General features: G+C 54.2%; 1 protein-coding gene and 1 long non-coding RNA gene across 3 annotated transcripts in view; one reads left to right on the top strand and one right to left on the bottom strand.

The window, feature by feature from the left end:
• The window catches only part of PADI3 (peptidyl arginine deiminase 3), a 29,346-nt gene extending 3,077 nt beyond the window's left edge, over nucleotides 1–26,269 (top strand). The window contains exons 2-16 of the mRNA XM_028108140.2: nucleotides 4,839–5,019; nucleotides 7,334–7,406; nucleotides 8,807–8,868; nucleotides 9,877–9,994; nucleotides 10,771–10,896; nucleotides 12,845–13,023; nucleotides 13,222–13,325; nucleotides 13,429–13,540; nucleotides 15,220–15,327; nucleotides 16,518–16,669; nucleotides 18,084–18,228; nucleotides 18,338–18,440; nucleotides 20,964–21,043; nucleotides 23,342–23,467; nucleotides 24,952–26,269. Coding sequence (XP_027963941.2) covers nucleotides 4,839–5,019; nucleotides 7,334–7,406; nucleotides 8,807–8,868; nucleotides 9,877–9,994; nucleotides 10,771–10,896; nucleotides 12,845–13,023; nucleotides 13,222–13,325; nucleotides 13,429–13,540; nucleotides 15,220–15,327; nucleotides 16,518–16,669; nucleotides 18,084–18,228; nucleotides 18,338–18,440; nucleotides 20,964–21,043; nucleotides 23,342–23,467; nucleotides 24,952–25,185 — 1,903 coding nt within the window. The 3' untranslated portion in view covers nucleotides 25,186–26,269. The remainder of the gene's footprint in view (nucleotides 1–4,838; nucleotides 5,020–7,333; nucleotides 7,407–8,806; nucleotides 8,869–9,876; nucleotides 9,995–10,770; nucleotides 10,897–12,844; nucleotides 13,024–13,221; nucleotides 13,326–13,428; nucleotides 13,541–15,219; nucleotides 15,328–16,517; nucleotides 16,670–18,083; nucleotides 18,229–18,337; nucleotides 18,441–20,963; nucleotides 21,044–23,341; nucleotides 23,468–24,951) is intronic.
• Nucleotides 17,294–22,822, bottom strand: LOC114213123 (uncharacterized). 2 transcript variants are annotated; one of them, XR_003610143.2, is made up of 3 exons: nucleotides 22,646–22,822; nucleotides 21,555–21,642; nucleotides 17,294–17,573 (listed from the first exon to the last, which is right to left on the bottom strand). It is a non-coding gene; the product is annotated as an uncharacterized LOC114213123 (long non-coding RNA). The 2 variants fall into 2 exon arrangements; XR_003610142.2 differs by having other exon boundaries at nucleotides 17,294–17,570; nucleotides 22,646–22,816.
• Nucleotides 26,270–27,196: the final 927 nt, after the last annotated feature.

The following is a 27,196-nucleotide window of genomic DNA, read 5'->3' as shown; positions in this document are numbered from 1 at the left end:
CTTTTCTAGCTCATCTTGAGCCATTTTCTGCTCCTTCCTGGGCCTCAGTTTCCCCTCATGTGCCCTGAAGAGGCTGGCATAGACCAGTGGGTTGCAGGGCTCTCTGTCTGCTTCCACCGGCTTGTGTCATGTGAGCATTTTGACCTGCTTGGGCAGACCGGGCCCTGGGAGGCTGATGCATCGTCAACTCTCCTAATGATCTGGGCTTTAGGAAAAGGGTTCATGGGGCCACCATTTCTCAGGGGCAGAAAGAGTGTGAGACTGAGGAGGGACAGTGGTCTTCTGACCCTGGTGATGGTGAGGCCAGAGGACTTGGGATCCGAGGACCTCGATGAACAGGGAGGGGCAGCCGGTACTGCCACCCAGAGCCTGAGCTGTTTGGGCCTTGGTCCGCTCTGCCCCCGTGGGCTACGTTGGTGGGGACCGTGGTGGTCATCTTGTCAACCTGTCTGTTTTCGGCCACAAAGGCCTTTCCCATCAGTTTTTCGGCTCTGAAATGTCTGGTTTCATTTTCCCAGAGGCCAAGGCCCTGAGCCCATGAAAGGAGAGGATGGGTTTGGGTTTGCAGGGGCGTGGGACACAGAGCCGGCTCTGAGTCCCGGCTCTGTCACTGACCAGCTGTGTGACTCTGGGCAAATCGCCTGTCATCTCTGGGCCTGTTCCCTCATCTGTACAGCAGAGATAACAGGACGGACACTGTGTAGCTGTGGGGATACCTTTGTCACCATCACTATCACCATCCTCACCATTGAAAGGGTGACACAGAGCACAAAGGAAGACCTGACTTGTCTTGATTCCTAGGAGAGAGTTGGCTCACCCTGAGTCCTTCCCATGCTGCCTGGGGAGACAGCCCACCCTAACCATGGCTCTCAGATGTCACTGGGCATCAGTGTGGCTTGAAGGACAGGTTCCGGGGACCCTGCCTACAGCACAGCTGGATCTGGACTCTGCATTTTCAATAGGCAGGTCTGAGGTTGGCCACTGTGAGGGCAACTAGCTGTCCTGGTTTGCCCACGACCTTCTGGGTTTTAGCACTGGAAGTCCTATACCCCAGGACACACCCTGTCTCCGGCAAAACAGAACTGTTGGCCACCGTAGCACGCTTTACCTCCCTTCGTCATCTAGGCTGGTAGGGCCTCCAGAGCAGTTGGGCCCCCGGGCTGGCCAGAGCTGCAGCCAGGGTTGAAAACCACTGCCCTAGTTGGACAAGCCAACTCCTGTCACCTCTTGCTCAGTGGTGGCAGGTCAGTGGAGTGAAAAGGCAGAGGTCACCTGGGGGCTAGTCACCTGAGTGTTAGTCCTAGCTCTGTAGTCCTTTCCTAGCTCATCTTGAGCCATTTTCTGCTCCTTCCTGGGCCTCAGTTTCCCCTCATGTGCCCTGAAGAGGCTGTGCGTGGACAGCCTCAGTGGGGGAAAGCCCAAAGCCCCCAGGGCTGGGGCATGGTCTAGAGCAGCATGCTGGCAGCTCAGGGTGGCCTGGCTGGAGGAAACTTTGAACTTTGAGCCTCTGGCTTCTTCCCCTGCCCTCCACAGGGCGGGAAATCCAGACCCTCCTGTACCTGATGCAGGCTCTTCTCCCAGCAGCCACCCTTTCGATCTTCCTCACAGCTTCCCTAATGGGGCATGAGCACTGGACCGGGAGTCTGGAGCCCTACCTTCTAGTCCCTTCTCTTCTGGGCCTCAGTTTCCCTGGAGTGAAGTGAAGCATGGGTTCAGGCACCTCTAACTTTCACTCATCGGGAGCGTTTACGCACACTGACTCCTTTAATCTTCTCCGCTTTATAGACGGAGACACAGAGGCAGAGGGAGGCCAAGTGTCTCTCTCAAGGTCACACACCTAGCGGGTGGTAGGGCTGGGATTTGAACCCAGCCTGCCGGGACCCAGCACCCACAGGCTTAACCCCCTCACCTCAGCTCCAAGGTGTTGCCCCTCCAGATCAAGAACCTCCGCTGGCTCCCCATCACAGCCCGAGTTTACCCTTGACCTCCTAAGGCTCCCCTGTGAAAATGCCTTCCCCTCGGACGTGTCTCCCGGTCCTTGGTTCCCCTTCCTCCCTCCAGGAAGCTGCCTCCAGCCCCCTCAGCCCACCCTCTCAACCTGCCTCCGTCTGCCCATTTCCTGCTTCCTAATTTACTTGAAGAACCCCCTTCCCCCATCTTGGGTGGGTGGTTTTCCAAGCCTTTCCCATTATTACATCTGAGCCTTACAATTGCCTGTGAGTTTGACCCAGTGGGTGTCATCATTCCACTTTGTAGGGAGGCCAGGTGATTTATTCAGTGTCACCTGGCTAATGTGCAACCCAACCCAGTCTAGAACCTGACTCTTGACTCTGGTCCTGGCACCACTGAGATCTTGGTTTCTTCCCCCCAGGCCTGAAGGGATCTTCATCAGAGATCCCTGGCGCCTCATACAGGGAGATGCAAGGGAACTGGGCTGAGATACCCCAAACCGGGCCTGGGGCTGGGGCTGGGGAGCTGGGTGGGGTTCCAAACCGGAAGGACCATCAAGTTGCTCACGTCCAGCTCATGGGCACCTGGATCCAAGCAGCAACTTGGGGTTGGGGGGAGTTTCACGAGAAGTTTATAAACCTCCTGCGGAGCTGAAGGCCAGGTAACTCAGGGAGTGGGGCTGAGGGTGCTCCCTGGGGTGGAGGGGGGCCCTTCATACCCAGTCTATTTCCACGTGTCTGTCTTTCTGGCTCTCCATCTCTCTGGGTTTTTCTATATCTCTTTGTCTTTCTCTGTCTCTGGCTTTCTCTGTCGCTGTGCCCCGTGCCTCTCTGTCCAGGTTCTTTATGCCCCACGATGGGCTGGCCCACACACCCAGAGCACAACAGGACAGAGGGCACCTCCAGCCCTGGAAATTACAGGCTTTGGGAATAGGGTTGCCGGATAAAATCCAGGATGCCTAGTTAAATTTGAAATCCAGATAAACAATTAATATATATATATATATACACACACACATATTAGTGTAAGCATGTCCCAAATATCACATGGGACATCCTTAGACTAAAATAATTATTTGTTGTTTATCTGAAGTCCGAGTCCAACTGGGTGTTCTCTGTTTTTGTTTACTAAATCTAGCAGCCCCGCTTGGGAGGAGAAGCAGGTGGGTCGGGCCCTCCCCGCCTGGGAGGACCACGCCCAGGACGGGGGCCTGCCTAATGACGTGGTGCTTGGGTTTGGCTTATTTCTCTATTTATATATATAAAAAAAAAGCCACTTTGAGAAGTATCAGAACCCCGCTGGTGGAGGAGTGAAGAGAGTATATTGGAGGAGGTCTGCTCTCCTCCAAGTGGAGCAGGGAAAGGAAAACGGCTGGGAGTCGAATCGCCAGCTGTGCAACCTTGGGGAAGTCTCTTTCCCATCCGGAGCTTCTGTTTCCCCATGTGTAAGTGGGAGTAATAATCCCCTCCTCCCGGGGCCATGGGGAGGATGAAATGAATGCTGGTTGGAAGGGCTTAGCCAGGCCTGCCCTGGTGAGCGTGTAGGGGATGGGGGCCTGGGGGGCTCTGATTATTGTGATTACTCTTGGGGAGGTGGTGGGTGAGAATATGGACTCAGGAACCAGAAGGCCTGGGTTGGGATCCCAGTCCTGCCACTTACTAGCTCCGTGACCTTGGACAGTTTAATTAACCTCAGTTTCCCCATCTGTAAAGTGGGAGACAATGGTAGTCCGCGTCTCCTAGGTTTATTGAGAGGGTTACATGATGTAATAGACCTAAGAACTGCGCACAGGACTGGCATAGAGCAAGAGCTTGACAAATGTCAGCTCCTGTTATCCCCCAGGCACACGTGTGTGCTGCTTCCTCCAGGAAGCCTTCTGGTCTCTCTGGCTCACAGTGGCCTCTCCCTACACGGGATTCCACTGACCACTGACTTGCTGACCGTAAGTCCCATCGGGCTGTCCTGGGCAGGGCTGTTTTTAACTCCCTGGTGGGATGGAAGTTTCTGGGGCAGTGGAGAGAGCAGTGGGGTGTACCTGCCTCAGTCTGGCAATGATTCTGGGCACAGTGGGCACCCTGGGTACCCCACAGACAATCAGAGGTGTGAACAGACTGATTTCAAACAGACTAACCGGAGGGGATGGAGAAACGCAGTCCCAGGGCCGAATGACAGGCTTTTAAGACTTCTAAATAATGCATGGTTGTTTGACTGGATCTGGCCAAGTTTCCCAGGTGACACTGCAGTGCCACAGAGAAGCATGGGCTCTGTGTCAGATGCCATGTGACCTCGGGCTTGATACTTGATCTCTCTGAGCCTCAGTTTCTCACCTTTGCAATAGAGATGATACCGCTTGCTTTGCAGACTTATAAGAATAAAAGGATCTAGGAAATACAAGGCGCCTGGCACATAGTAGGCCCTCCACAAAACTTACTAGCCTTCCCTAGGGAAGACCCCCAAGAACATCTCGCCCGCTAAAGAGGGATGCATTGGGACCTTGAGGGGAGACTGCTCTTCTTAAAGCCATGCTCAGCACTGCAGTGGGGTCCATTTCAGGCTGATGTCCCCTGAGCTGCTTGTGCCCAGCTCGGCACCGGGGAGTTATAAAGCACTCAACTGGGTCCTAACTTTCAAAGAGCTTGCAGTTTTGTGGGGAGTTAAAATAACTCACAAGGGAAATGTTAATAAACACAGAACCTTGGAATGTGAGACTGTGTATGCATTTGTGTGGGGTCCAGGCTTCACTCCCAGGAGCTTGCTGTGGGGATCTGAGAGGCTTGGGGTGGTCAGGGAAGGCTTCCCGGAGGAAGCAAGAGTTTGAGCCAAAGCTCAAGCATCTGAACAAGTACTGCCTCCCTTTAGCACTTCCCACAGCTTCTTGTCCTTCCCAGGTCGGTACCTGAGGGCACAGAGATGTTCGAGGTCTATGGGACCCCCGGCGTGGACATCTACATCTCTCCTAGTGTGGAGAGGGGCCGAGAGCGCGCGGACACCAGGCGGTGGCACTTTGATACGGGGTTGGAGATCATCGTGGTCATGAACTCTCCCAGCAACGACCTCAATGACAGTCATGTGAGCAGGTCCCCTGGTCTGGGGCGGGGGGCGTGCGGGGCAGTGATCTAGCTCCACAAGGGCCAGCACCCTCTATTTACCCAGATGGCAGGGTCGCATGATGGGTAAGTACCCGCTCCCGGAACCAGCCAGCCCTGCAACTTACAGACATAAACTGTGTGTCTACTGGCAAGTCACATCAGCCCTCTGGGCCTCGGTTTCCCCATGTGTAAAATGGGGGTGATCACAGCACCTTTCCTCCTGGTGTTGGAGTGGGGTGGAACATGAGCCAACATTTGCTGCTTTTCTTGTTTCCCAAGACCCCAGTGAAGGGAGGTGTCCCCGTTTTTCTGCAGGCTGAGGGTTAATTAGGTGATCTCTGCCACTCCGACTGGAGAGAAAGCAAAGATGGGGGGATGCCAGTGCCTGGGAGACCCCCTTGTACTGGGTGCCTCACCTCCTAATCCACTCTCTCCCTGACCCCCTTCCCTTCTCAGAGGCACGTAACTCCCCCTCCTCACCTCTCTGCTCATTCAGCCACCAAGGGTGAGTTTAACAAGCCCCAGCTGTAGGCAGGTGTTCCGACCTCAGGGCAAGGGGCATCAGAAGAGGGGAGAAATGGGGTGGCCCTGGAGCTTGGCCCAAGTGATGCCCCCTTAAAGGTGTGAGGGGAAGCAGGCCTTGTCGTGTGGGCAGGTTCCTGCTTCATGCCAGGAGCAGTGTTGTAGGAAACTGACCTTTTAAGGACCACTGACCATACGCCACGCCCTGGGCAGCCATGACCTCACACAGCCCTCACAACAGCTCAGAGAGGCAGGGTCTGATCCCCATTCCATAGGTGGGGCCACCAAGGTTCAGAGTAACTGTGTCCAGGCCACAGAGCCAATCAATTAGAGAGCTAGAATTCTACACAGACCTGCCTGACACCTGGGCGGCAGTTTCCCTTCATCACCCCGTCTTTTCCCATCCATGTATCTGAGATGAGCCCCTCCACTGAGCTCTGTGACGCAGGTGGACAGGTAAATGAACTCATTTTACAGATAAGAAAACTGAGAACGAGAAGGGGGGTGGCTTATCCGAAGTCACCCCATCTAGTGAGTAGCAGAGTTGGTGAGGTTCAGGACAGAGTCCCCGGGACAGGGCAAGAGGAGCAGCCAGCCAGTGAGCGACCCCGCCTGGGTGCCCTGCCAAGCCGGGGCTGGGTGGATGCCGAAGACCAAAGGGATTGAGGAGGGTCGGAGTGTCTGCCCTTCCCCCACCTTTGGCCTAGATACAGGTAACTGTATGCCTGAGGCCAGCATCGTTGCTCAGGCTTGACAGATGGGTGTCAGTGACTGCAGGATTTAGGGGCTCCCAGCGCTGAGGGGTGAATGACCTCTATAAGATCCTGAGCCTTCTGGCAGAGCTGAGGGACCCCCATCAAGAGGGAACATGCAAGCGGAGGGCTGTGGGCCAAAGGGGCTTTGATACATGGGCCTTGAACTGTGTTCTCATCAGTCATAGTCAGCCCAGCCTTTAACAGCTACTGGGGCTTGCTGTAGCCAAGCGCAGTGCTGAGCATGTCACCCGCCTTCCTTCTTTGATGGTCACAGCCTACAATCAACCCTCTGGGGTAGGGACTATTATTATCCCTACTTTACAGCAGGGGATACTGAGGCCCAGAGAGGACAAGTGACTCTTCCCAGGATAGTCACAAGTGGTGGATCTGGAACAGGAGCCCAGAGCAGCACCAGCTCACACAGTGCCACCTGCCCTCTGTTAACAATAGCTGGCGTGTCTGGGGGCCTGCCCACGGGGTCAGTCTTGTACATGCATTGTTACTAAGCAGCACTAAAATCCTCTGCGGGCGGTAGGGTCTTGTATGTTTGCTGTTCTGCAGATGAGGAAACCAGATAGGCCAGAAAGGTGAGGGACCTTGGCCAAGGCGACAGAACCCAGAGGTGCTGGCCTCAAGTCCAGGCCTGGCTGAATCCCACAGATAAGAGAAGGTCCCTAAACCCTGCCCTTTCAGAGACCTCCTTTTTTTACAAGTGGCGAAACAGATCCACAGGGGAGCAGGGGTTTGTCCAAATCACACGGTAGTCACTGGCAGCCCTGGGACCCAAGTCTCCAGGGAATCCCTCACAAATTGTTCCCATTTTACAGATGGGCCAAGCAAGGCATGGAAAAATAAATGGCACAGAGGCTAATGGAAGAGCTGGGTTGGTAAACTCAACTGCAGTGCACAGAGGTTCCTGAGACCCTCTCTCTTTCCTGCCAGATCCCCCAAGACCTGTCCTTTGGGGTGGGGGCTATTGGCTTTAGCTGGCTTGACTCTGGGCCCATTTCTCTACAGGTTCAGATTTCCTACCACTCTAGCCGTGAGCCCCTGCCCCTGGCCTATGCGGTGCTCTACCTCACCTGTGTTGGTAAGTTGGGGGCCATGCTAGGGCTTGGGCCAAGGGTGGGGATTGGTTGGGAATGGCAAGGAACAAGGGTCTTTTTATAAACATCAATTCATTTTATTTTAAAAATTAAAATAAGTGTACATTTAAAAAATTCAAATGGTATAAAGGAGTGTATATTGAAAAGTAAACCTCCCTTTCTCCCAACCGAAGACCTCCAGTTCCCCAAGCCCAGCATCCTTCTAGAGATCTGCTATGCTTGTGCAGGTGGACACAGGCATACCTGTGTAACCCCCTTTTGTAAGCAAAGGGAGACATACTCTAGGCCTGGAACTGGACCTTGCTTTTTCGACCTTAAGTTTTTTGTGCCAGTTGTCCACAAATTGTATATAAATTCCATGCATGATAACTCAGATTGATTAATACATTAAAGGAAAAGGTAGATAACATGAATTAACAGATGGGGAATTTCAACAGAGAGCTGAAAACTATAAGGTGTCAAATGGAAATGCTAGAACTAAAAATCACGGTAACAGATAAAAAAATGTTCTTGGTGGGTTGTCTTGGTAGACTTGACACAGCTAGAGAGAGGATCAGTGAACTTGAAGATAGGGCAATGATAAATTCGACTGTATTAAATTTTATTTTTTATTTTTTTTTAATTTAAAAGATGTTATTTATTTATTTATTTGACAGAGAGAGACACAGTGAGAGAGGGAACACAAGCAGGGGGAGTGGGAGAAGGAGAAGCAGGCTTCCTGTCGAGCAGGGAGCCTGATGTGGGGCTCGATTCCAGGACCCTGGGACCATGACCTGAGCTGAAGGCAGGTGCTTAACGACTGAGCCACCCAGGCGCCCTTGACTGTATTAGATTTTAGAACTTTTCTACAACGGAGGACAAGTAAAAAGTCAAACTATGGGGCCGCCTGGCTGGCTCAGTCCACAGAGCACATGAATCTTGATCTCAGGGTCATGAGTTCAAGCCCCACATTGGGCACAGAGCTTACTTTAAACAAAAAGGGAAGAAAAAGTCAAAATATGAACTGGGAGAAGAATTTTGCAATGCATATGGCTGACTTGGTACATATAGGTTATGGAGAACTCCAATCAATAGGAAAAAAGGACAAACTAATGGAAATAGGCAAAACATATGAATAAGCAATTCACAGAAGAGAAAGCCCCAGTGATCAGAACCTAAATGGAAATATGCTTAACTCAGCATTGCCAAGGATGTGGAACTGGGGAGGTCCTTGACGGTGGGTGGGAGTTTGCATGGGTACAAGCAACCTGCAGTGCACTTAGCAAGAAAGTTGAAAATGCTCTTGTCTGCAGGAGGCATTGTTAGAGGCAAAATGTACATTGTTGGACTTGTGCTGGACTCCTGGGAACCCCACAGTGACTTACTCTCTGTCCTCCCCTTGCAGACATTGCTCTGGATTGTGACCTGAACTGTGAGGGCAGGCAGAATAGGAGCTTTGTGGACAAGGTAGGGCGATTCAACTTGGGCCCAGAAAGGGGCATGGAGTTTGGAGTTGACCTAGGCTGGGTTAAGAGGGGCGAGGACATTACATGGCTGCTCTGTACTTCCCATTGCTCTGTATCCCCCTGCCTCCTAGCTGCTGCTGAGGTCAGGAGAGCCAAATGGGAACCCAGCATGGCTGGGGATCTTCTTTCACTAGGAGAAAAATTATTACCAAGAATTATCAAATATATACATCCCCAGGCCTGGGCTAGGCCTTGCTTTGTGGGGAAAAGTCCTTCTGGAATTTCAGTCTAGGTCAGGGGTCAGGAAACTTTTTCTGTAAAAGTGAGATAGTAAATATTTTAGGCATTGCAAAGTGTTTCTGTTGCAACTATTCAATTCTGCTGTTGTAGTGTGAAAGAGCTATAGTCAATACAATGGATGTGACTATTCCAATAAAACTTTCTTTACAAAAACAGGTAGTGGGCCAGAAGTGGCCCCCGGCCCTGGTGTGCCAACCTTCTGATCTAGGTGAAAGGGGAACTCTACCAAGTATGAGACTGTTAAAGAACTTTGGGCTGAACTGTGGTGGCACTGAACGCATTGGGAGTTCAGAGCAGAAGGTCAAGATGGGCTGCATGAGCAAGGAAGACTTCCTTTGAAGTCCACTTGAGCTAGGTTCTAAAGCAATGCAAGAGGGAAGGCATTCCAGGTGGAGGGAAGAGCGGGAGCCAAGGCCTGGAGCCAGGAATGGATCTATAATCAGGAAGTTGCCCATTGAGAAATAGGACATTGGCTGGAGACTCATTGCAGTTGGCCACGAGAGACCTCAGTGTAGTTTAGACTTGCTGGTGTGGGTAATCAGGAGCCACTGCAGTATCTGGTGCAGAAAGTGCTTCCGTGAGAGTGGACCTGTCCTCACAGGGAGGGCGAAGAGGAAGAGACGGGGTCAGGAGGCTGGCCAGGAGGTTGCTGGGTGGGGGCACAGGACGGGTCCGAGCCCCATCACCAGCTATGCTTTGCCATTGGCAGCGGGATTGGGTCTGGGGGCCTGGAGGGTATGGAGCCATCCTGCTGGTGAACTGCGACAGAGATGATCTGAACTGCAATGACCAGGACAACCGTGACCGGCACGTGCACTGCCTGCAAGGTGAGGGGGGTGCCCAGGGTCACTGCTCAGCCACCCTGCAGGTAGCATTGAAGGGAGCATCGGGGGCCAAAGTTCCAGCTCCTGGACACACTTTGTTGTTGCTCAAAACCTGCCTCAGGCTGGCAGCTAACCCCTCCCAGCCTGGCTGTGGAAGATCCAAAGCTTCCTATCCGCACCCCAGATCCAGCCTCCCACCAGGCACCCGTGACTCATTTCAGGATGCCCCATGTTCTAAGTCAGTCTCACACTGCACACAACAGCCCCGTGAGGAAGGCTGCAGTAATATCCCGGGGTGCGGGCCAGGTGCTTTATGTGTGGGTGGGCACAACTGCTCCGAAACGGGGCACATCTGTCCCTTGTTTCAGATTGGGGAGCGCTGAGGCTCAGGGAGGGAGGGAGGGGCCTGCCTGATGTCAGCAGAGAGTGACGCTTGCCCTGAGAGCAGACTCTCCCCAGCACGCCGCCCAGGTGGCCGCACGCTTCTCACCTGTCCCCGGGCACAGGGCTGGCTGCTCTGTACTTCCCGTTGCTCTGGGCAGGTGAGGGAGTGGAGGCCCGGAGAGGGTGTGACGTATTCACATGGCACACGCTTATGGATGTCCTGATGCTTTGCTCTTGATGGTTTCCAGTGTTTTCACAGGGTGGGCAGAGCCGGGGCTCAGAGACCCGGGTCTTGGCGCCCTCTGCCCTTGGGGCGGGGGTGGTGTGGTGGGCAGGAGGAGAAGACGTGGAGTGTCGTGGGCCCCCTGAGCTGCCACCCATGTCTGGCTCCACAGACCTGGAAGACATGTCCGTCATGGTCCTGAGGACCCAAGGCCCCGCCGCCCTCTTTGATGACCACAAACTTATCCTCCACACTTCCAGCTATGACGCCAAGTGGGCACGGGTCTTCCACGCCTGTGGTGAGTTCATGCTCGTCCCCTCCCCCTGCTCCCACTGCTGGGGGGCCTCAGTTTCCCCACCTGGGGCCGGAAGGCAGGGTCTGCTCTGGCTTCCAGCCTGCCTGGGGGGTCAGAGGAAGCAGGGCCAGCTGGGGGAACTCTGAAACAGGCAGGCTGGCGTCCCTGCACAGCCATGGCCCAAGGCCATTTGATTGGATGAATTAAAATATATTTAGGGGTGCTGGGTGGCTCAGCCAGTTAGGCGTCTGCTTTCAGCTCAGGTCGTTTTCTCAGGGTCCTGGAATCGATCTCTGTGTCAGGCTCCCTGCTCAGCGGGGAGTCTGCTTTTTCCTCTCCCTCTACCCCTCCCCCTGCTTGTGCTCTCTCTCTCTCTCTCTCAAATAAATAAAATCTTTAAACAATAAATTTAAAAATATATTTTAAGCATGTTTAGAAATTCTTATTATCAAAACCTTCAAACACACACAAAAGTAGAGAGAATAGTGACAAACCCCTGTATGCCAGTCACTCAGATTCAACAATGACCGCTGTCTTGCTTCTCTTGCTTCATCTGTTGTTTGCTCAAGTATTCTAAAGCCACTCCCAGACATGATGGCTAGTGCCCCTGCAGAAATCAGCGTGCATCTCCCCCCAAAACCACTGACTATTGCTCTACAGAACCATAGTATGAGCAAGAACATAAAATCCCTTTTTTTCCAATATTTTATTTATTTATTTGACAGAGAGAGAGAGACACAGCGAGAGAGGGAACACAAGCAGGGGGAGTGGGAGAGGGAGAAGCAGGCTTCCCACCCAGCAGGGAGCCCGATGCGGGGCTCGATCCCAGGACCCCGGAATCATGACCTGAGCCGAAGGCAGACGCTTAACAGACTGAGCCACCCAGGTGCCCCTAACATAAAATCCCTTTTAAAGATACAAATGCATATGTGATAAAATGCTCATTTTAAAAAAGCTCAAACAAGGGGCGTCTGGGTGGCGCAGTGGATTGGGCGTCCGACTCTTGGTTTCAGCTCAGGTCGTGATCTCAGGGTCCTGAGATTGAGCCCCACATTGGGCTCCATGCTCAGCAGGGAGTTTGCTTGGGATTCTCCCTCTCCCTCTGCTCTCTGCCCCACCCGCACTCACATGTGCCCTCTCTCTAAAATACATCTTTTAAAAACATTAAAAAATGAAAAGATCAAACAATATAGAAGTATATAAGGTAAAAAATGAGAGTTCCCCCTCCCTACCCCTAAACCTGACTCTTTAAAATGGGTTCACTGTTAACGATTTGCCATGGGTTCTTCCCGACTTTTCTCTGGATGCATTAAATGTGCACGGGTATGTGGTGTGTACATATCCTGCTTTCCAAACACTTTCTTCCGTTGAATGATAGCTGACGTTCCTTTCTGTATTTATGCGGCTCCGCCTCATTCTCTTCCACAGTGGTGTGGTACTCCAAAGCACGGGCGTACAGTAACTTATCCGCTCCCCTGAGCATGCAGCTGTTTGCAGTGCTCTGGTCTGACCACAGTATAGGTTCCTCGAGGGCAGGGGCCTTGCTCACGGCTGCATCCTGAGCCTAGAACCAGGCCTCCCAGGTGCAGAGCAGGTGCTCCGTAAATACTTGTCCAATGAATGAACAGCCAGTGAACACCCTCGTACGTGTATCTGCAGCAAAGACATCTAGAAGCGGGATTGCTCGTTAGGAGTAGACCTTACTTTGTGAGATGCTGCCGAGTTGTCCCCAGAAGGTCTGAACAGCCATCTTAGAAAGGAATGGCCTTTCCCCTGGCCTTGCCCACACTGGGCATCAAGCATCTTCTCTCCTTCGCTGGTGGGAGGGCAGAGGCTGGGGCTGCCTGTCTGGCTTGAGGGGTTTCGGTGAGGTTGGCCCAGCTCCTCCTGCACCCTCATGCTCTGCGGGCCCACCTGGGGGTCACGGCCGTCCCGTCCCATCCCCTCCCAGGTCCTGAAGACTCGTGCAAGTCCTACAGGCACGTGCTGGGCCAGGACAAGGTGTCCTACGAGGTGCCCCGCTTCCACGGGGACGAGGAACGCTTCTTTGTGGAGGGTCTCTCGTTCCCTGATGCCAGCTTCACGGGGCTCGTCTCCTTTCATGTCACCCTGCTGGACGACTCCAACGAGGTGAGGGGTGGCCGGGGCAAAGAGGGTAAGGGAGGGCTCCATCCCTGGGAGAGAGGGGCACCACCAGCGTGGAGGACCCCAGACCTCTCGACCACCCCGCTGCCGCCCTTCTAGAAACGAGGAGATGTCAGCGGGATCAGCCGGGCCTCTGGACTCCAAGGCCAGTGCTCTTGTCCTTCTGCCCGTCTTCCCCTGTAGGATTTCTCCGAGTCCCCAATCTTCACCGACACCGTGGTGTTTCGCGTGGCGCCCTGGATTATGACGCCCAGCACCCTGCCGCCCCTGGAGGTATACGTGTGCCGGTGAGTGTGGGAGGGGGGCATGGGTGTCCTTCGGACCCTGGTGGCCCCTCTGGTCTCCACACCTGGCTCTGTCCTGAGCCACGCTCCCTGGGCTTGTGTGCAGCGTGAGGAACAACACGTGCTTTGTGGACGCCGTGGCGGAGCTGGCCACGAAGGCCGGCTGCAAGCTGACCATCTGCCCGCAGAATGAGAACCGCAATGACCGCTGGATCCAGGTACCATGGCCGGTGGGCAGCATCCAGCCAGGACGGAATCTTGGAGGGAGAGGCTGGTCCATCCCGACCCAGGGCAGGGAGGGGAGGTTGCTGTGAATATCCAGAAGGACCTGGGGGCCGTGACTGTCCTCCCCAGCGCACTCTTTTTTCTCACTCTAGACCTAGAGCTCCCTCCCTCCCTCCAGAACTTTCTACAGACCCAGGCACACACTGACACTGGATTGAACCCACATTCACCCACAGGATCTGGGCTAGGCACGGGGCTGGCCCTGAAGGGAATGGCCGAGGTGTGGGACACACTCTCTGCCTCAGCAGCCTGGCCCTTGTGGTTGCCCACAGAATGCAACTTTGTCCTCCAAGGGACATTTGGCAGTATCTGGAGAAATGTTTGGCTGTCACCCCGAGGCTGGTGGTGCTACTGGCTTCTAGTGGGTAGAGCCCGGGGATGCTGCTAAGCATCCTACAATGAATGCACAGGGTGGCCCCACAGCAAAGAATTCGCTGGCCCCAAGTGTCACGTGTGCCAAGGCTGAGAAACACTGGTGTGGTGAATTATTGCAACAGCCCCTCTCACCCCGCTCCTGCAATTGAAGATGTAGCAGGGGTACCAGCAACGTGCCAGCAGGGTTTGGAGGAGGGTGGCATCACCTCTGTCTGGGGGATGAATAAAGACCTCCAGGAGGAAGGGCACTGGGGCAGGACCAGGTAGGCGATGTGCTCGCAGGGGGCCCGTGCCCAAGGCCACAGAGATGATAAGGGCCACACTGGGGCTCAGGGGATGGTGGGCCTCACAGAGGACCAGCATGTGCAAAGGCCCTGAGAGGGGAGGCATGAGAAAGCTCGCCCTGTGCTCTTGTTGGCCACGGCCAAGGTTCTGTGAAGGCGCTGAAGTGGGATGCCAAGTGCATGCCAAGCTGAGAAGCTTTCATGGCTGGTGGTTCATCCGATGAGGCGGACGTTCGGGGCTGGACCCTGGAGCAAGATGGGCTGGGCGTGGATCTTGGCTGTGCCACTGACTAGCTCTGTGTCCTTGGACAAACAATTAGACCTCTCTGTTTCTCACTTTCCTCATCTGTAACGTGGGTAATCATAGTGCCTCTGCATGAGTGTGGGTGTGGTGAGGGTTCATGGAGTTACTATTTATAAAGGGCTGAGAGCAGGGCCAGGCACATAACTGAGCTTCTCATTGGATATAGAGTTCATCGATGCCGGGCCCTCTTTGCCTCCAGGACCAGAGGGATCAGAATTGAGCTGGGCTAAATGTTGAGAGATCTGAGGAAGCAGACCTATTCATCCTTTGCTCACCTCAGCCCTGTCCATGATCACACGTGGAGGCCAGGGGTGCTGGCTGATGTCCAGTGACTTGTTTGTCCGACTCAGGCCACTCTGTGCCCCTCTCTGTGGCCACTCTGCCCTGATCCGGCATGGGGACACCGCCCAGGGTCACGTCCATGTTCTCGTGCATTCCCCATCTGTCTTGCTGTGTGACCTTAGGCAAGAGCGCCGCCTCTCTGAGCCTCCAGCCTCTCCTCCAGCCAGCAAGGATCATGAACCCCTGCCTTCTTCACCCCAAAGGGCAAAGCAGGCCTGAGACAAAGAACCTCCAAGAATAGTCTTCCCCAAAGCGCTCAGTGCCAAATGAGTGTTGATTGTCCACAGGCTGTCTCTCTCATTCGCAGGACGAGATGGAGCTGGGCTATGTTCAGGCGCCACACAAGACCTTCCCGGTGGTCTTTGACTCCCCCAGGAATGGAGAACTGCAGAACTTCCCTTACAAAAGAATCCTGGTGAGTGGTCCGGGCCACAGGCTGCAGCCTGGCTCTGAGGGCCGAGGAACATTTCCCGGAGCCCCACCAGGATGTAGAGTCTAGGGCGCAGCATGGGGACCACGTTCTTTAGGGACAGGAATGACCAGATAGAACACGGGAGATGCCTAGTTACATTTGAATTTCAGATCGGCAATGAGGAACTTTTTGGTATAAGTATGTTCCAAGCCTTGCACGGGACACAGTTATACTAAAACTATATTTGTGGTTTATCTGAAATTCAAAGTTAACTATGCATCCTGTATTTTTATTTACGAAATTTGGCAGCCCTAGGTAAGGGCGGTTTTGGGGGCGGGGCAGTGCCCCTGCTAAGAACACAGGCTTTGGAATCAGAACCACCTGGTTGTTATTCAGATGCTGTGTGACCTGGCCTGGGTCACTTGCCCTTTCTGAGCCTCAGTTTCTTCATCAGCAAAAATGATATCATAGCCCTGGTCTCACAAGTGTTTGTGAGGCTTCTCTGTACTGGGCAGAGGGAGCCCACAGCACTGTTAGCTGAGATTAATATTGGTAACAAGGAATACTGTGAAGATGGTGGTTGGGGACCAGGACCTCCTAGAAGAGAGAGGGAAGACTCCCTTGGTACTATAGAGACCGTGAGGCCCTTCCAACCACACCCCCCCCCCCCAGAGGTGGTAGGAGCTCTCACCTGGGCCTCAATGTTGATTGAGTTCCTTCTAAGAGATGGCCTTGGGGAGCTCTCCCCTTTTTCAAGGTGGAAAGGCTGAGACTCCATCCTCAGTCCCTTGGTCCCCAGGAACAGGCTGCTCTAGAACAGCCAGGTACTTGCCCTTGGGCTGCCCTTGGCAGGAAGGCTGTTCAGAGGGTAAGGGGCGGGGGCCATAGCCTCGGGCTCCACGTGTAATGGGGAGTATAGGCAACCAGGGCCCTCTCCACTGTCTCCTGTGACCATGGGGATAACGTGCTCTAATGTGGCAGCAGGGCCAGAGCACCTGTGTATTTCCCAACTTTGGCCTATATGCATGCGTGAAATATTGAATAGGTCAGATCCCTGTCTTTGACTCAGTATTTCCGTCTGAAGAATGGGCAGTCATTCCTGCCCCATCCTTAAGGAACTCAGAGCCCAGCAAGTTGGTTCAAGTTCTTTGTGGTGACCCCCACCCCTAGCCTGACTCAGTCTCCCTTGCCAGGGTCCAGATTTCGGCTATGTGACTCGGGAACCACAAGACAGCTCTGTGAGTGGCCTGGACTCCTTCGGTAACCTGGAGGTCAGCCCCCCAGTGGTGGCCAATGGGAAAGAGTACCCCTTGGGGAGGATCCTCATCGGGGGCAACCTGCCTGGGTGAGAGCGGAGCAGGGAGAGGTGTTCCTGGGGTGGAAGGTGGTGACGGTGGCTGGGGTGGTGGTGGTGAGGGACAATTTCACTCCTGGGAGAGAACCAGTGAGGAGTGATAAATTCCTAGCTCTAGATGGGGCGAGGGGAGGCAGTGCGCTGATCACCAGACACTGTCCACACTTACCTTGGCGAGTTTGAGAAGGGCCCAAGTAAGCAGAGACCTAAGAGATCATTCAGTCCCGCCTTTACATTTCACAAGTGAGCCTAGAGAGGGTGAGTGACCTGGTACAGGTCACACAGAATGCAAAGTTGTGACTAAACTTAGGTCTTCTGATTCCAAAAAGAAATGATGCTGCTAATAACATACTATTAATTAATAGTTCTAGAAGAAAAAGCTTCAAGTCTCAACAGTCCTAGAGCAATTACATTTTAAGAGCTTGTTCATACTATGATGTAAATGGCTACTATCAAAAGTTTTCCTGACAACAGGAGAAGGAATGTACAGGACATGAAAAATGAGATGTCATAAGACACACACACACACGCATGCGCGCGCGCGCGCACACACAGAATAACAGATTATTTGTTGTTCAACATGTGACCCGAGATACTGATGCAAAAGAAAAGGAATTATATAGTTATGGTTTTATTCTGTGGAATAGACCAAGACATTGAGCCAACCAAATTCAACAAAGCAGTTAGGACAGACTTGCAGTCAAAAAACAGGTGAATCAAGGGGCTTTGGAGGGAACTAACTGCCCTCAACATGCGATCCCACAGAAAGAGGAAGTCCAAGGCGCCTGGGTGGCTCAGTCAGTTAAGTGTCTGACTCTTGATCTCGGCTCAGGTCTTGATCTCAGGGTCCCAAGTTCAAGCCCTACATTGGGCTCCATGCTGGGTATGGATCCTACTTAAAGAAAGAAAAAAAAGAAAGAGGAAGTTTGGGTCACGCCGTTAGATACTATGCAGAAAGCCAAAGAAGAATGGGCCTTAAGTTCATGAGCATAAAATGCTGGGGCTGTGCGGCCCCTTGGGGGTGATCTTGTCCACCTCTCTCCCCACTGATGTACAGAAGGCGAGGCCGCAGGAAGAGAGACGCAAGTTAAACTCCAAGAAGAGCCCCCTGGCCTCAGGGATGGAATAGGGTGGTGAATCAGTCTCTTGGAGAATGTGAGGATGGGTCTGAGGGCAGCTCTGAGCATTTGCCTGGATGGCAAGACCTGGGGGTCACTGACCGGGTGGGATTGAGCTGTGCTGCATCTGCTCAAGAGCTCAGCCTGAGCAGAATTTAAAAGACACAGTGCATATTTTTGTTGTTGTTGTTGTTGTTTAAAAAAATCAGATACTGCAGAAATCTTGAACTCTTGTTATTCCATTTCGGCATAGATTTTTTAAAGCTAAGCAATTCTTTTAACCCCAGGTCCAGCGGCCGCCGGGTCACCCAGGTGGTGCGGGACTTCCTCTATGCGCAGAGGGTGCAGTCCCCCGTGGAGCTCTTTGTGGACTGGCTAGCCGTGGGCCACGTGGATGAGTTTCTGAGCTTCGTCCCTGCCCCCGATGGGAAGGTAAGGACAGCGGTGACATGCCTGTCCCCGGGGTCTGGGTCAGAGGATGAGCTCCAGGGGGGCCGTGCTGAGGCCAGGGAGCTCAGGCGGGTCTGCCCTCTCCACACAGGGCTTCCGGATGCTCCTGGCCAGCCCTAGTGCCTGCTTCAAGCTCTTCCAGGAAAAGCAGAAGTGGGGCCACGGTGGTGCCCTCCTGTTCAAAGGGGTTGTTGGTGGGTACCCTTGCTGTGTCCCTCACCCCAGCTTTCCTGCCCCCTCCCCTAAAGCAGGATGCATCATGGCTTGAGAGAGGGATGGCAAAGTCTATATAGCAGGGCGGTCCCCCTAAACTCAAGAGCCTCACTGCCGCTGCATGCCTTGCCCCACCAGCCCCCACTGCCGGTGGTTGGGGGCAGAGACGTGGCGAGCTACATGGGCCCGTGACCAGTATCCTCAGACAGGGCCCTCACCTCAGGAAGTTTAATGCTCTGCCATTACTGTCTTGAGATTCTTAACCATTTGTGCTTCGTGAGTGAATCCTCTCGCTGCCTCCTGGGGATGAGATCCCCTCTGTACACCCCTCATTCCCTGGGGCCTCAGCCATGGGCAGTGGGGACTGGCGGGGCCTCCTTTCTCTGCCCCCCCAAGCAGTGATTGCTATAGCAGGAGTCTGAGCGTGGGGAGGCCTGGATGCGTGTACCCCTCAGCATCTCGGCGGGGTGGGGGGCTGGCATTAACTGTCCTTGTCCTGGACTGGTAGTGGGCAGCTCGCAAGGGGTGAGCCTCTTGCCCACCCCCGATCCAGGCAGCTAGCACACCCCTGTGTGGAGGCCGCAGTACCCGGCGGAGTCTGCCTGTTTGCCATGGGCTCGGGATGGTGGGCCCGGGGGAAGGAGAGACGTCTGGACCCGACGTGGGTCCCGTGGCTCGTGGGCTGGGATGCCTGGCAGCCGGTGGGCTGTGCACACGCGTCAAGTTTCAGCTGGGGCTCCCAGCACCGCGGGGGTCTGTGCTCACCAGACGGGTGTCCCGTGACCGAGGGAGCATGACATCAAATAGCAAATAAAAAACCAACAGGACAGGGTGGGAGAGAGACCATGGAGGAAAGAACAAACCTTATATTTTAGTATCTTTAGTGACACTTTTTCTTTCCCGCTCTTTGAACAAAGGGCCCCACATTCTCATTTTGCTTGGAAGGTATTCTGAGAGCCATTGCGGCTGGAGCTGGGGTGGGGTGGGGGGGCACGAGCTTGCTGGAATGGCTCCCTTCCCGTCCCCACCAAGACTGTGGGAATCCGAGAGGGCTGGTCCTCTCCGACAGGGGCCCTGGCGCTCTCAGGCCAAAAAACCTTTGGCTGCTGGGATTGTAGCTTTTCTTGGCCTCATGGGAGGTAAATAATGTCCTGGACCAAACCTCCAAGGGAAAAGCTTCTGCAGAACTCAGAAGTTCTCAAGTAGAACTTTGCAGTCCCTTTCTCCCCATTTATGATCCTCACCCCCTTCCCGGCACCACCCTGGAGCCCCAGCTGTAAGGTGTAAGAAATACAGTCTTCCCAACCCCCTTGCTCCCATAAGGACTGTGGCTAAATGCCTTTGGGTCCAGAGCAAACTGGAAAAAGCCTCAAATCCAGATGTTATGTACCAGGTGGAAGGAAAGCCATTGTCACCTTTCCTGCAAGGACCACACTGACAGTGAACAAGACCCAGGAACAGGCTGAGTGGGTTTTCTAGCCGCCCAGCTGGGAGGGAGAACGTGGGAATTCACGGCTATCAGTCCACAGACAGCCACTGTGCGCGGGGAGGCCAGCATATCTCACTAGTCACACGGTGTGCCAGGCCCCGCTCACTCTCCTCTCCCCTACATACCCAAGAACACGGGGAAGTCGGGGGAGTCACTGGCCCAGAGGGCTCAGCGAGAACACGATGGAGCTGGAACTAGACCCCAGCTGGCTGACCCCAGCTGGGGCGGAGGGGATGCCGAGCCTGCAGATGGGCACGTGGGTCCGGGGAGCCCTGTCTTACCCCTTGGTCAAGGTTTGCAGCCCTTTGTGAACACTGAGCTTGGGTTTGAATCACAAGCCCCGTTTCCCAGCTGTAAGGTCCTGGGCGAATCTTTTTGCCTCCCTGAGCCTGAATGTGCCCGTCTGTAAAATAGGATGCACACCTTGTGGGGTTACAGGGAGGTTCAATGAGGTGTTGAATGGGGAGAACCGAACTCAGGGCCTGCCCCTGGTAAGAGCTCGCCGGCAGCTGTGAGGACGGTGAGCCTAATCTCCCTTTCCCGGTCCAGCCCGTTGGAAACAGGCCTCCAGGGAGCCCCTTGGCCCTGCAGTCCCCTCGTGGAGGGCAGGGACAGGGTCCAGTGGTGTCCATCAGGGCTGATGGACGGGTGGGTGACCCGGTCCCACTACCACCACTAGCCGGAAAGAAGAGGGATCAGCAGCCAGTGTCCTAGAAGGGGCAGATGCTTCCAGCGAAATGCATCACCCCACTTCCAATGCACTCAAATAGGTGTCTAAAGTGCGTGGTGCTCAGCCACCCGTCCGTCCCTCCCCTCCCACCCCCAGGCTTGTGCCATGGCCAGGCCGAGCTCTGCTAGGTGGTGCCTACCCCATGTCTAGAAAGGCCAGAGAGCTACTGACTCACGAGACCAGTAGCTGTGAACTTGACCTCTGCCTGGCTGCCTCCCAGAGCCAGTGACCCTCACCTCTGGTGTCGTTCCTGCCCCTCCTTTAATCTCTCTCTCTCCCTCACAGGGGATAAGCCGGTCAACACCGTCTCCATCCGCCAGGTCCTCTCCAATGTAAACCTCATCAGTTACAATAAGTTCGTGCAGGTACAGGCCATGGGCTGTGAGGGGGAGGTGGGCATGGCGGAGGACGGCAGAGTCTGAGGTTCAGGGTCCGTCAAAGCCCGGGCTGGAACTGGCCCAGACAGAGGGGCTCCAACCCCTCCTCTGATCCAGGAGAAATTAGGGGTAAGCCATGTGCATGTGAGGAGGACACACATCCAGGTAGAGGGAAGAGCACAGATGATGGCCCTGAGGTAGAGTGAAGGGGCATGGAATATTTGAGGATGAGCCAGGGGGTTCTGGGGAGGTGAGGGGAGGCTGGGCCATCAAGTGATGGAGGGTACTGCAAGGACTTTGACATTTGAGGCCACTAGGGGAGGTGGGCAGAGGGGGGGGCCCAATCTGATTTATTCTCTGAAAGGATCGCTCTGCGGCTGCGTGAGAATATATCAGTATTTCATAGCAGGGGGTGGGGGTCGTGACATTAGGCCCCGGCAAGAAACACGTGGGACCTCAAGCTGGGTAACTGGAATAGTTTAATCAAGGGAATACTTACAAAGTCGCAGGCAGGATCTGAGGAAATCAACAGGGGACTGTGCGGTATCCCCAGGTCCGAGAGAGGGGAGTTGTCACCACCCCTAGACCTGAGGGAATTAGGGAGGGGACATGTTACTGGAACCTGGAGAGGTCACCATGAAAAGAGGGCTTGGAGACAGGAGCTGTGACCTTCCTGGCCAGCCCACGGTGACTTGGCAGTGAAGGAGCTACAGGAATAGACACCCCAACTGTACTCTGCTACCCCCCCACCTCTTGGCAGTGCCCCATTGGCTGCACCTGGCCAGAAGTCAGTGGGCACAGGAGCCCCCGATTCCCAAGGACCAGGCTCCCAAGGCACAGAGCAGAGGAGGAGGTATACAGAGGGTCCAGAAGGGCAAACAGAATACCCAGCATGCTGTCATCTGAGAAGTAAATGCCAAGACAGAGTTAAACATGCAGGGATCCTATTAGGGACAGGGCCTGGGAACCAAGGACCGGGAGACACGTCCGAGGGGAAGGCATTTTCACAGGGGAGACTTAGGAGGTCAAGGGTAAACTCGGGCTGTGATGGGGAGCCAGCGAAGGTTCTTGATCTGGAGGGGCAGCACCTTGGAGCTGAGGTGAGCGGGTTAAGCCTGTGGGCTGTGGGTGCTGGGCCCCGGCAGGCTGGGTTCACATCCCAGCCCTACCACCCACTAGGTGTGTGACCTTGAGGGAGACACCTGGCCTCCCTCTGCCTCTGTGTCTCTGTCTATAAAGTGGAGAAGATTAAAGGAGTCAGTGTGTGTAAACGCTCCTGATGAGTGAAAGTTAGAGGTGCCTGAACCCATGCCTCACTTCACTCCAGGGAAACTGAGGCCCAGAAGAGAAGGGACTAGAAGGTAGGGCTCCAGACTCCCGGTCCAGTGCTCATGCCCCATCAGGGAAGCTGTGAGGAAGAGGAGGGGAACTGGAGGGAACTGGGAGAGCAGACCCTCAGTGGGTGAGAGGGAAGGAAGGCTGAGGGAAGCATCCTATACCACCATGCAGTCTCAGGTTCAGCAAGGCCGTGGGAGATTCTGCAAGCCAAAGATGGCCATAGGTCTGCCTTAGTAACCCTGTTGCACTCACCTTTGGCTCTTAGCAACTGGAAGGTGTGGCCCTGGGATTTCAGAGCCAGGGCCAGGCAGCAAGGCCCTTGGTCGAGTCTACCCCCATAGCTGGAGTTCTGTGAGGAACGTGATGCTGGCTGCCACAGGGCATGAAAGCGGAAGAAGCAAGGAGACTGGTTATGAAGTTGTCAACCAGGCTGGGGGTGGGGGGGCGTGGCGCATGTAGAAATGAAGAGTTTGTCTTTGGACGTGTTATCTCTGATGTGCCAATTAGCCATCCAGGTGAAGATGCAAAGCGGTGGTTGTATGTGCAAATCTGAGATCAGGAAAGAGGGTGGGTCTATAAAGCAGTTGGGAAATAGAAATGTGGGAGTTGTCTGTGTGTAGGTGGTGTTTTAAACCATGAGACTCAAGGAGAGCCCCCTAAGGCGTGAAGGATGTGAAGAAGGGAAGAGGGCAAAAGATGGAACATTCTGGAACACTCACAAAAACAGAATGCTGTGGAACACTCTGGAACTAGCCCAGTTAGTGGTATAGGACTGTGAGAGGTGGGACCCAGAACAGGTGTGTTTTGACAAAGGGACACAGAGGTAAGGTTTGTGTGCCGAGTTGGTCCATGGGCAGTTGGGCAGCCTGTCTCCTTAACTAGCCATGACCTCCTGGGTCGCCCCAAAATCCACTGGGAAGGTCTCTCCAACTCAACCCACCCCTCTAGAGCTGCATCGACTGGAACCGGGAGGTGCTGAAGCGGGAGCTGGGCTTGACTGAGCGGGACATCATCGACATCCCCCAGCTCTTCAAGACTGAGAGGAGAAAGGCGGTGGCCTTCTTCCCTGATTTGGTGAGGCCACCTTTCGTGACTTAAATCCATTTCGTCAAATTAGGCTCCAAGCTTTTGCTCCCTAGCAGGGCAAGACGTTTGGTCACTGCCATGTTTGGGACTGTGGTGGCTGGTGGGGGTGGCAGAGAGAATCAGGGGTCCCATGATGGCCAGCAGACGGGCTTCTAGTTGGCTGACTGTCCTGGTCACTACAGAAGGCTCATTGGCCAAACCCCTTACTCCAGGGCCATCAGGGAAGGGCCCTTCCCTTCCCCCAGGGACCCACTTGATATTTGTGGGGTGAAGCAATGATCACATAAGGTCATGTGTGCACAGCATGCAGTATCAGCTGGGAGCTCAGACACCCCTTGTGCTCCCTCTGTCGCAGCTCAAAGCTGTTCGCCCATCCCGCATATATTCAGGGTACACTGTCAGAGAAACGATTAAGGCTGCTCCCTGCTTTCAAGGAGTTTCCACTCTAATCTAGTGGGAGGGAAACTCCCTTCACCTCCCTTAGGGTGTGTCCCACTCAAGGGTCTCTTTCATATAATAAAGTCATTTGCTAGTTGAGAGGTGGGGTAAAGCACTTCCAGCCTGAGAGGTAGGACTGGAGATCCAAGAAGGTTTCGTGGAAGAGGTGGCCTTTGGTTGAGGCCTGAGGGCTTTGCCTCCGGGACATCTGGACTGCTGGGGCCCCATCCCATGGGTTCTGATTCAGCAGGTGGCGCAGAGGCTGCTCTCCGAGGACTACACTTTGAGTAGCACTACCGTAGATGACCCAACTCTCCTCCCCACCCTTCCCCTCCTCCAGCCCCTCTTCACCTCCACCCCCCAGAGGAACTCAACTCGCCCATTATAAGAGCCTTACAAGGGGCCTGTCCACACCCACCATTGTTTCATCCCCCCATTTCCCTTCCCCTTTTGTCCTCCTTGATTTCCCCATTTGAAAAACTCGATTTCCCCTTCCTTCCTGCATTTTTAGGCGGAGCTGCAGTTATGTAAGTGCCTCCAGTGTTTGCAGAAAACAGGGCCACCTGAGCCGGCTTTAGCCCGAGCAGGAGGTTTAGTGTAGCATAGCCCCCCACACATACAGACACAGGCCGAGATCCACTGGACCGGCCCCCTCTGTCAACTTCCAATACTGCAGAGAGAGAGAATCTGATTGGTCCAGCTTGGGTCAGATGTCTGCGCTGGTCCAATCAGCTACAACCTAGGAAGTTGGGCTTCTGCAGCACAAACATGGCAGCCACCGAAGTCGGGCCGTAAGGTGGGTCATCACCAGAGAAATTAGCTGTCCCTAGGAGCTCTGTGGTTGCTCCCATGGGATGGCACAGCTGGCTAGAGTCTCACCAGTCCAGGTGCCCCTCCCCCTGCGTGCAAGTATGAGGAGCTGTTTTCAGGGCTGCCCGCAAGACGGACTCAGGTCCTGCCAGGTGTGGTGTAGGTGTTGAAGCGGAGCTGATGATGAAGTGCTGCCCCTGAGCTGGGACCCCGCTTCTTTGCAGGTGAACATGCTGGTGCTGGGGAAGCACCTGGGCATCCCCAAGCCCTTCGGACCCATCATCAATGGCCACTGCTGCCTGGAGGAGAAGGTGCGGTCCCTGCTGGAGCCGCTGGGCCTCCACTGCACCTTCATCGACGACTTCACCCCGTACCACATGCTGCATGGGGAGGTGCACTGTGGCACCAACGTGCGCCGGCAGCCCTTCTCCTTCAAGTGGTGGAACATGGTGCCCTGAGCCGGTCCCCCTCATCCTCTCCCCCTGGGATGGGACATGGGCCGACCCTGAGCAATAAGCATCAAGAGACCCCAAAGTTCCAGATAGCACATCGAGGGTGACTGTCTCTCTCAGAAGCCTTTTCCCTAGAAGTGTTCATATCTCACTTGCAACCCATTTGGTTTTCAGACTTGATTCTTGTTGGCCTCCCAAGAAGAAAGACCTCACTTCTTGTGGCCTCTCGTAAGGATCAACATGACCCATGGGGATTCCTCCAGACTACCCCCTTCCCATCCCCAAATCCTCTGTTTGGGATTGAATTTACTTTGGGGTCTAGAAACAACCGTGCGTCTCATCTGCCATCTTGGCCTGTGTGTCCTAATGGAGGAAGGACCCACAATTCTGCTTGGGTCTGATTGCCTCTCACTCTGCAGGGGAACAGCCTTAAAGTCAGATCCCTCTACCCAGGAGAGAGTCTACGCATAGCTTCCACCAGGGGGAAGGAGGTGTGGTCCCTGTAGATCAAGGTTGGATCATCAGCCTACCTGTCAAGCTTCTGACCAGATGCTGAACTCTGTACCCTACCCAGTGCCCAGCATGAACTTTCACATAGTTGGTCCTTTCTAGATGTGTGTTAAAGGAATGACTGTTGGTCCTTAGCCTTATAAATGCCCCGTCATCTGCCATTCAGAAATCTGGCTTTGTCCAAAACCCTCCAGGAATTTCCTAGAGATGAAAGTATGTGGGGAATTCTTGGATTTTGGGAAGGCTGTGGGTGCAAGGGTGAAAGATGTTCTTCATAATGCATAGGATGCTTCCTTGGCCTCAGACCTCTCTCTGCAGGAGGGGAAAATCAGTCCTAGACTTTCTGTTGCCCTCTGGGCAACATTTCCATGTCCTGCTATGCCTCAGGAGAGGGGGCCCAGAGGGGCAGATCCACCGAGACAGCTCACAGTGGGCCAACTCTGGGAATGAACTGTTCTGAGTGCCAGGGGAGGGGGCAAGGGGTGGGAGGTTTCCTCCAGATGTGTGCCAGTTACATATGTGTTCTGTATGGGTCCAGCTTGTTTTCTATCACTGGCTAATAAATCTACAGCAACACGAATGGTTTGGGTCTAATTCTGGCCCTGCTTTGGGATTAGAACATGACAGAACAGAGGAGTGGTTTGCAGCTGAAGCATGTGAAGAATTGGGGGCAGACAGGCCCAAATTTTGGTAAGATGGTGGGGTTGTTCTGCGTTGACCACAGGATGAGTTAGGGCTGCCATGGACAGTTGCGGTGATACAGCCACATACATGCAAAACCAAGGGTCAAGGGCCAGGCCACCAGGGCCAAGTGAGTGCAACAGGACGAGGGTCTGGGCTGTGGCCGGAAGGTTGCATCATGAGTGTGGCAATGGGGGAAGCCAAAGTGTGTGGAGCGTGGGGCACTGTGTACCCTTCTCAGCATCCTCCTTCCTGCCCATGGGAGGCCAAGGGCACCCCATAAAAGGCCAGACTGGCTTGCTTCGGAGCCTCAGGAAATCACGCCCTCTGCTCAGAATCCTTCCAACGTCCCACCAAGGTGCAAAACAGAAACACACTCAGGCTGGCCCCAGGACTGGGTTGCTTCCAGGTGGTTAGAGCAGGTGCTACAGCCTCTCCCCCAAGCCGCCTCTTCACCACGATTTACTTAGATTCTCTGGACCAGACTCCCAATGCCCCTACGTGGCCAGATTTCATCAGAATAAGCCCACCTCCAAGGGAAGCTGGTCCAAATAATGAAGCTGAGAAGATCCTTTTTTCTTTTTTTTTTAATCCTATTTTTTAAAAGGGTTTGCGGTGGGGCATATGACTTTCTAGAAGCCAAGTGCTGAAAACCAAGAGAACTGGGATGAGTTTGCAAGCAGGCTTTTCTCTCCAACCACCCCGCCCCCACCCCTCCCCGCCCGATGCCTTCCGGCTGGTCCCAACATAAAGCCCTGGAAACTTCTCGCTTTCCAGTTTGCCTCCTGTGCTTTAGGCTGGTGTGGGTTGCACTGCTGAACAGCCC

Source organism: Eumetopias jubatus, unplaced genomic scaffold, assembly GCF_037043125.1.
Source record: "Eumetopias jubatus isolate StellerSeaLion01/CBP00866 unplaced genomic scaffold, mEumJub1_p1.0 scaffold_4, whole genome shotgun sequence".
Classification (NCBI taxonomy): Eukaryota; Metazoa; Chordata; class Mammalia; order Carnivora; family Otariidae; genus Eumetopias; species Eumetopias jubatus.
Note: the sequence above shows the minus strand (reverse complement) of the source record. Positions and strands in the feature narration are given on the sequence as shown.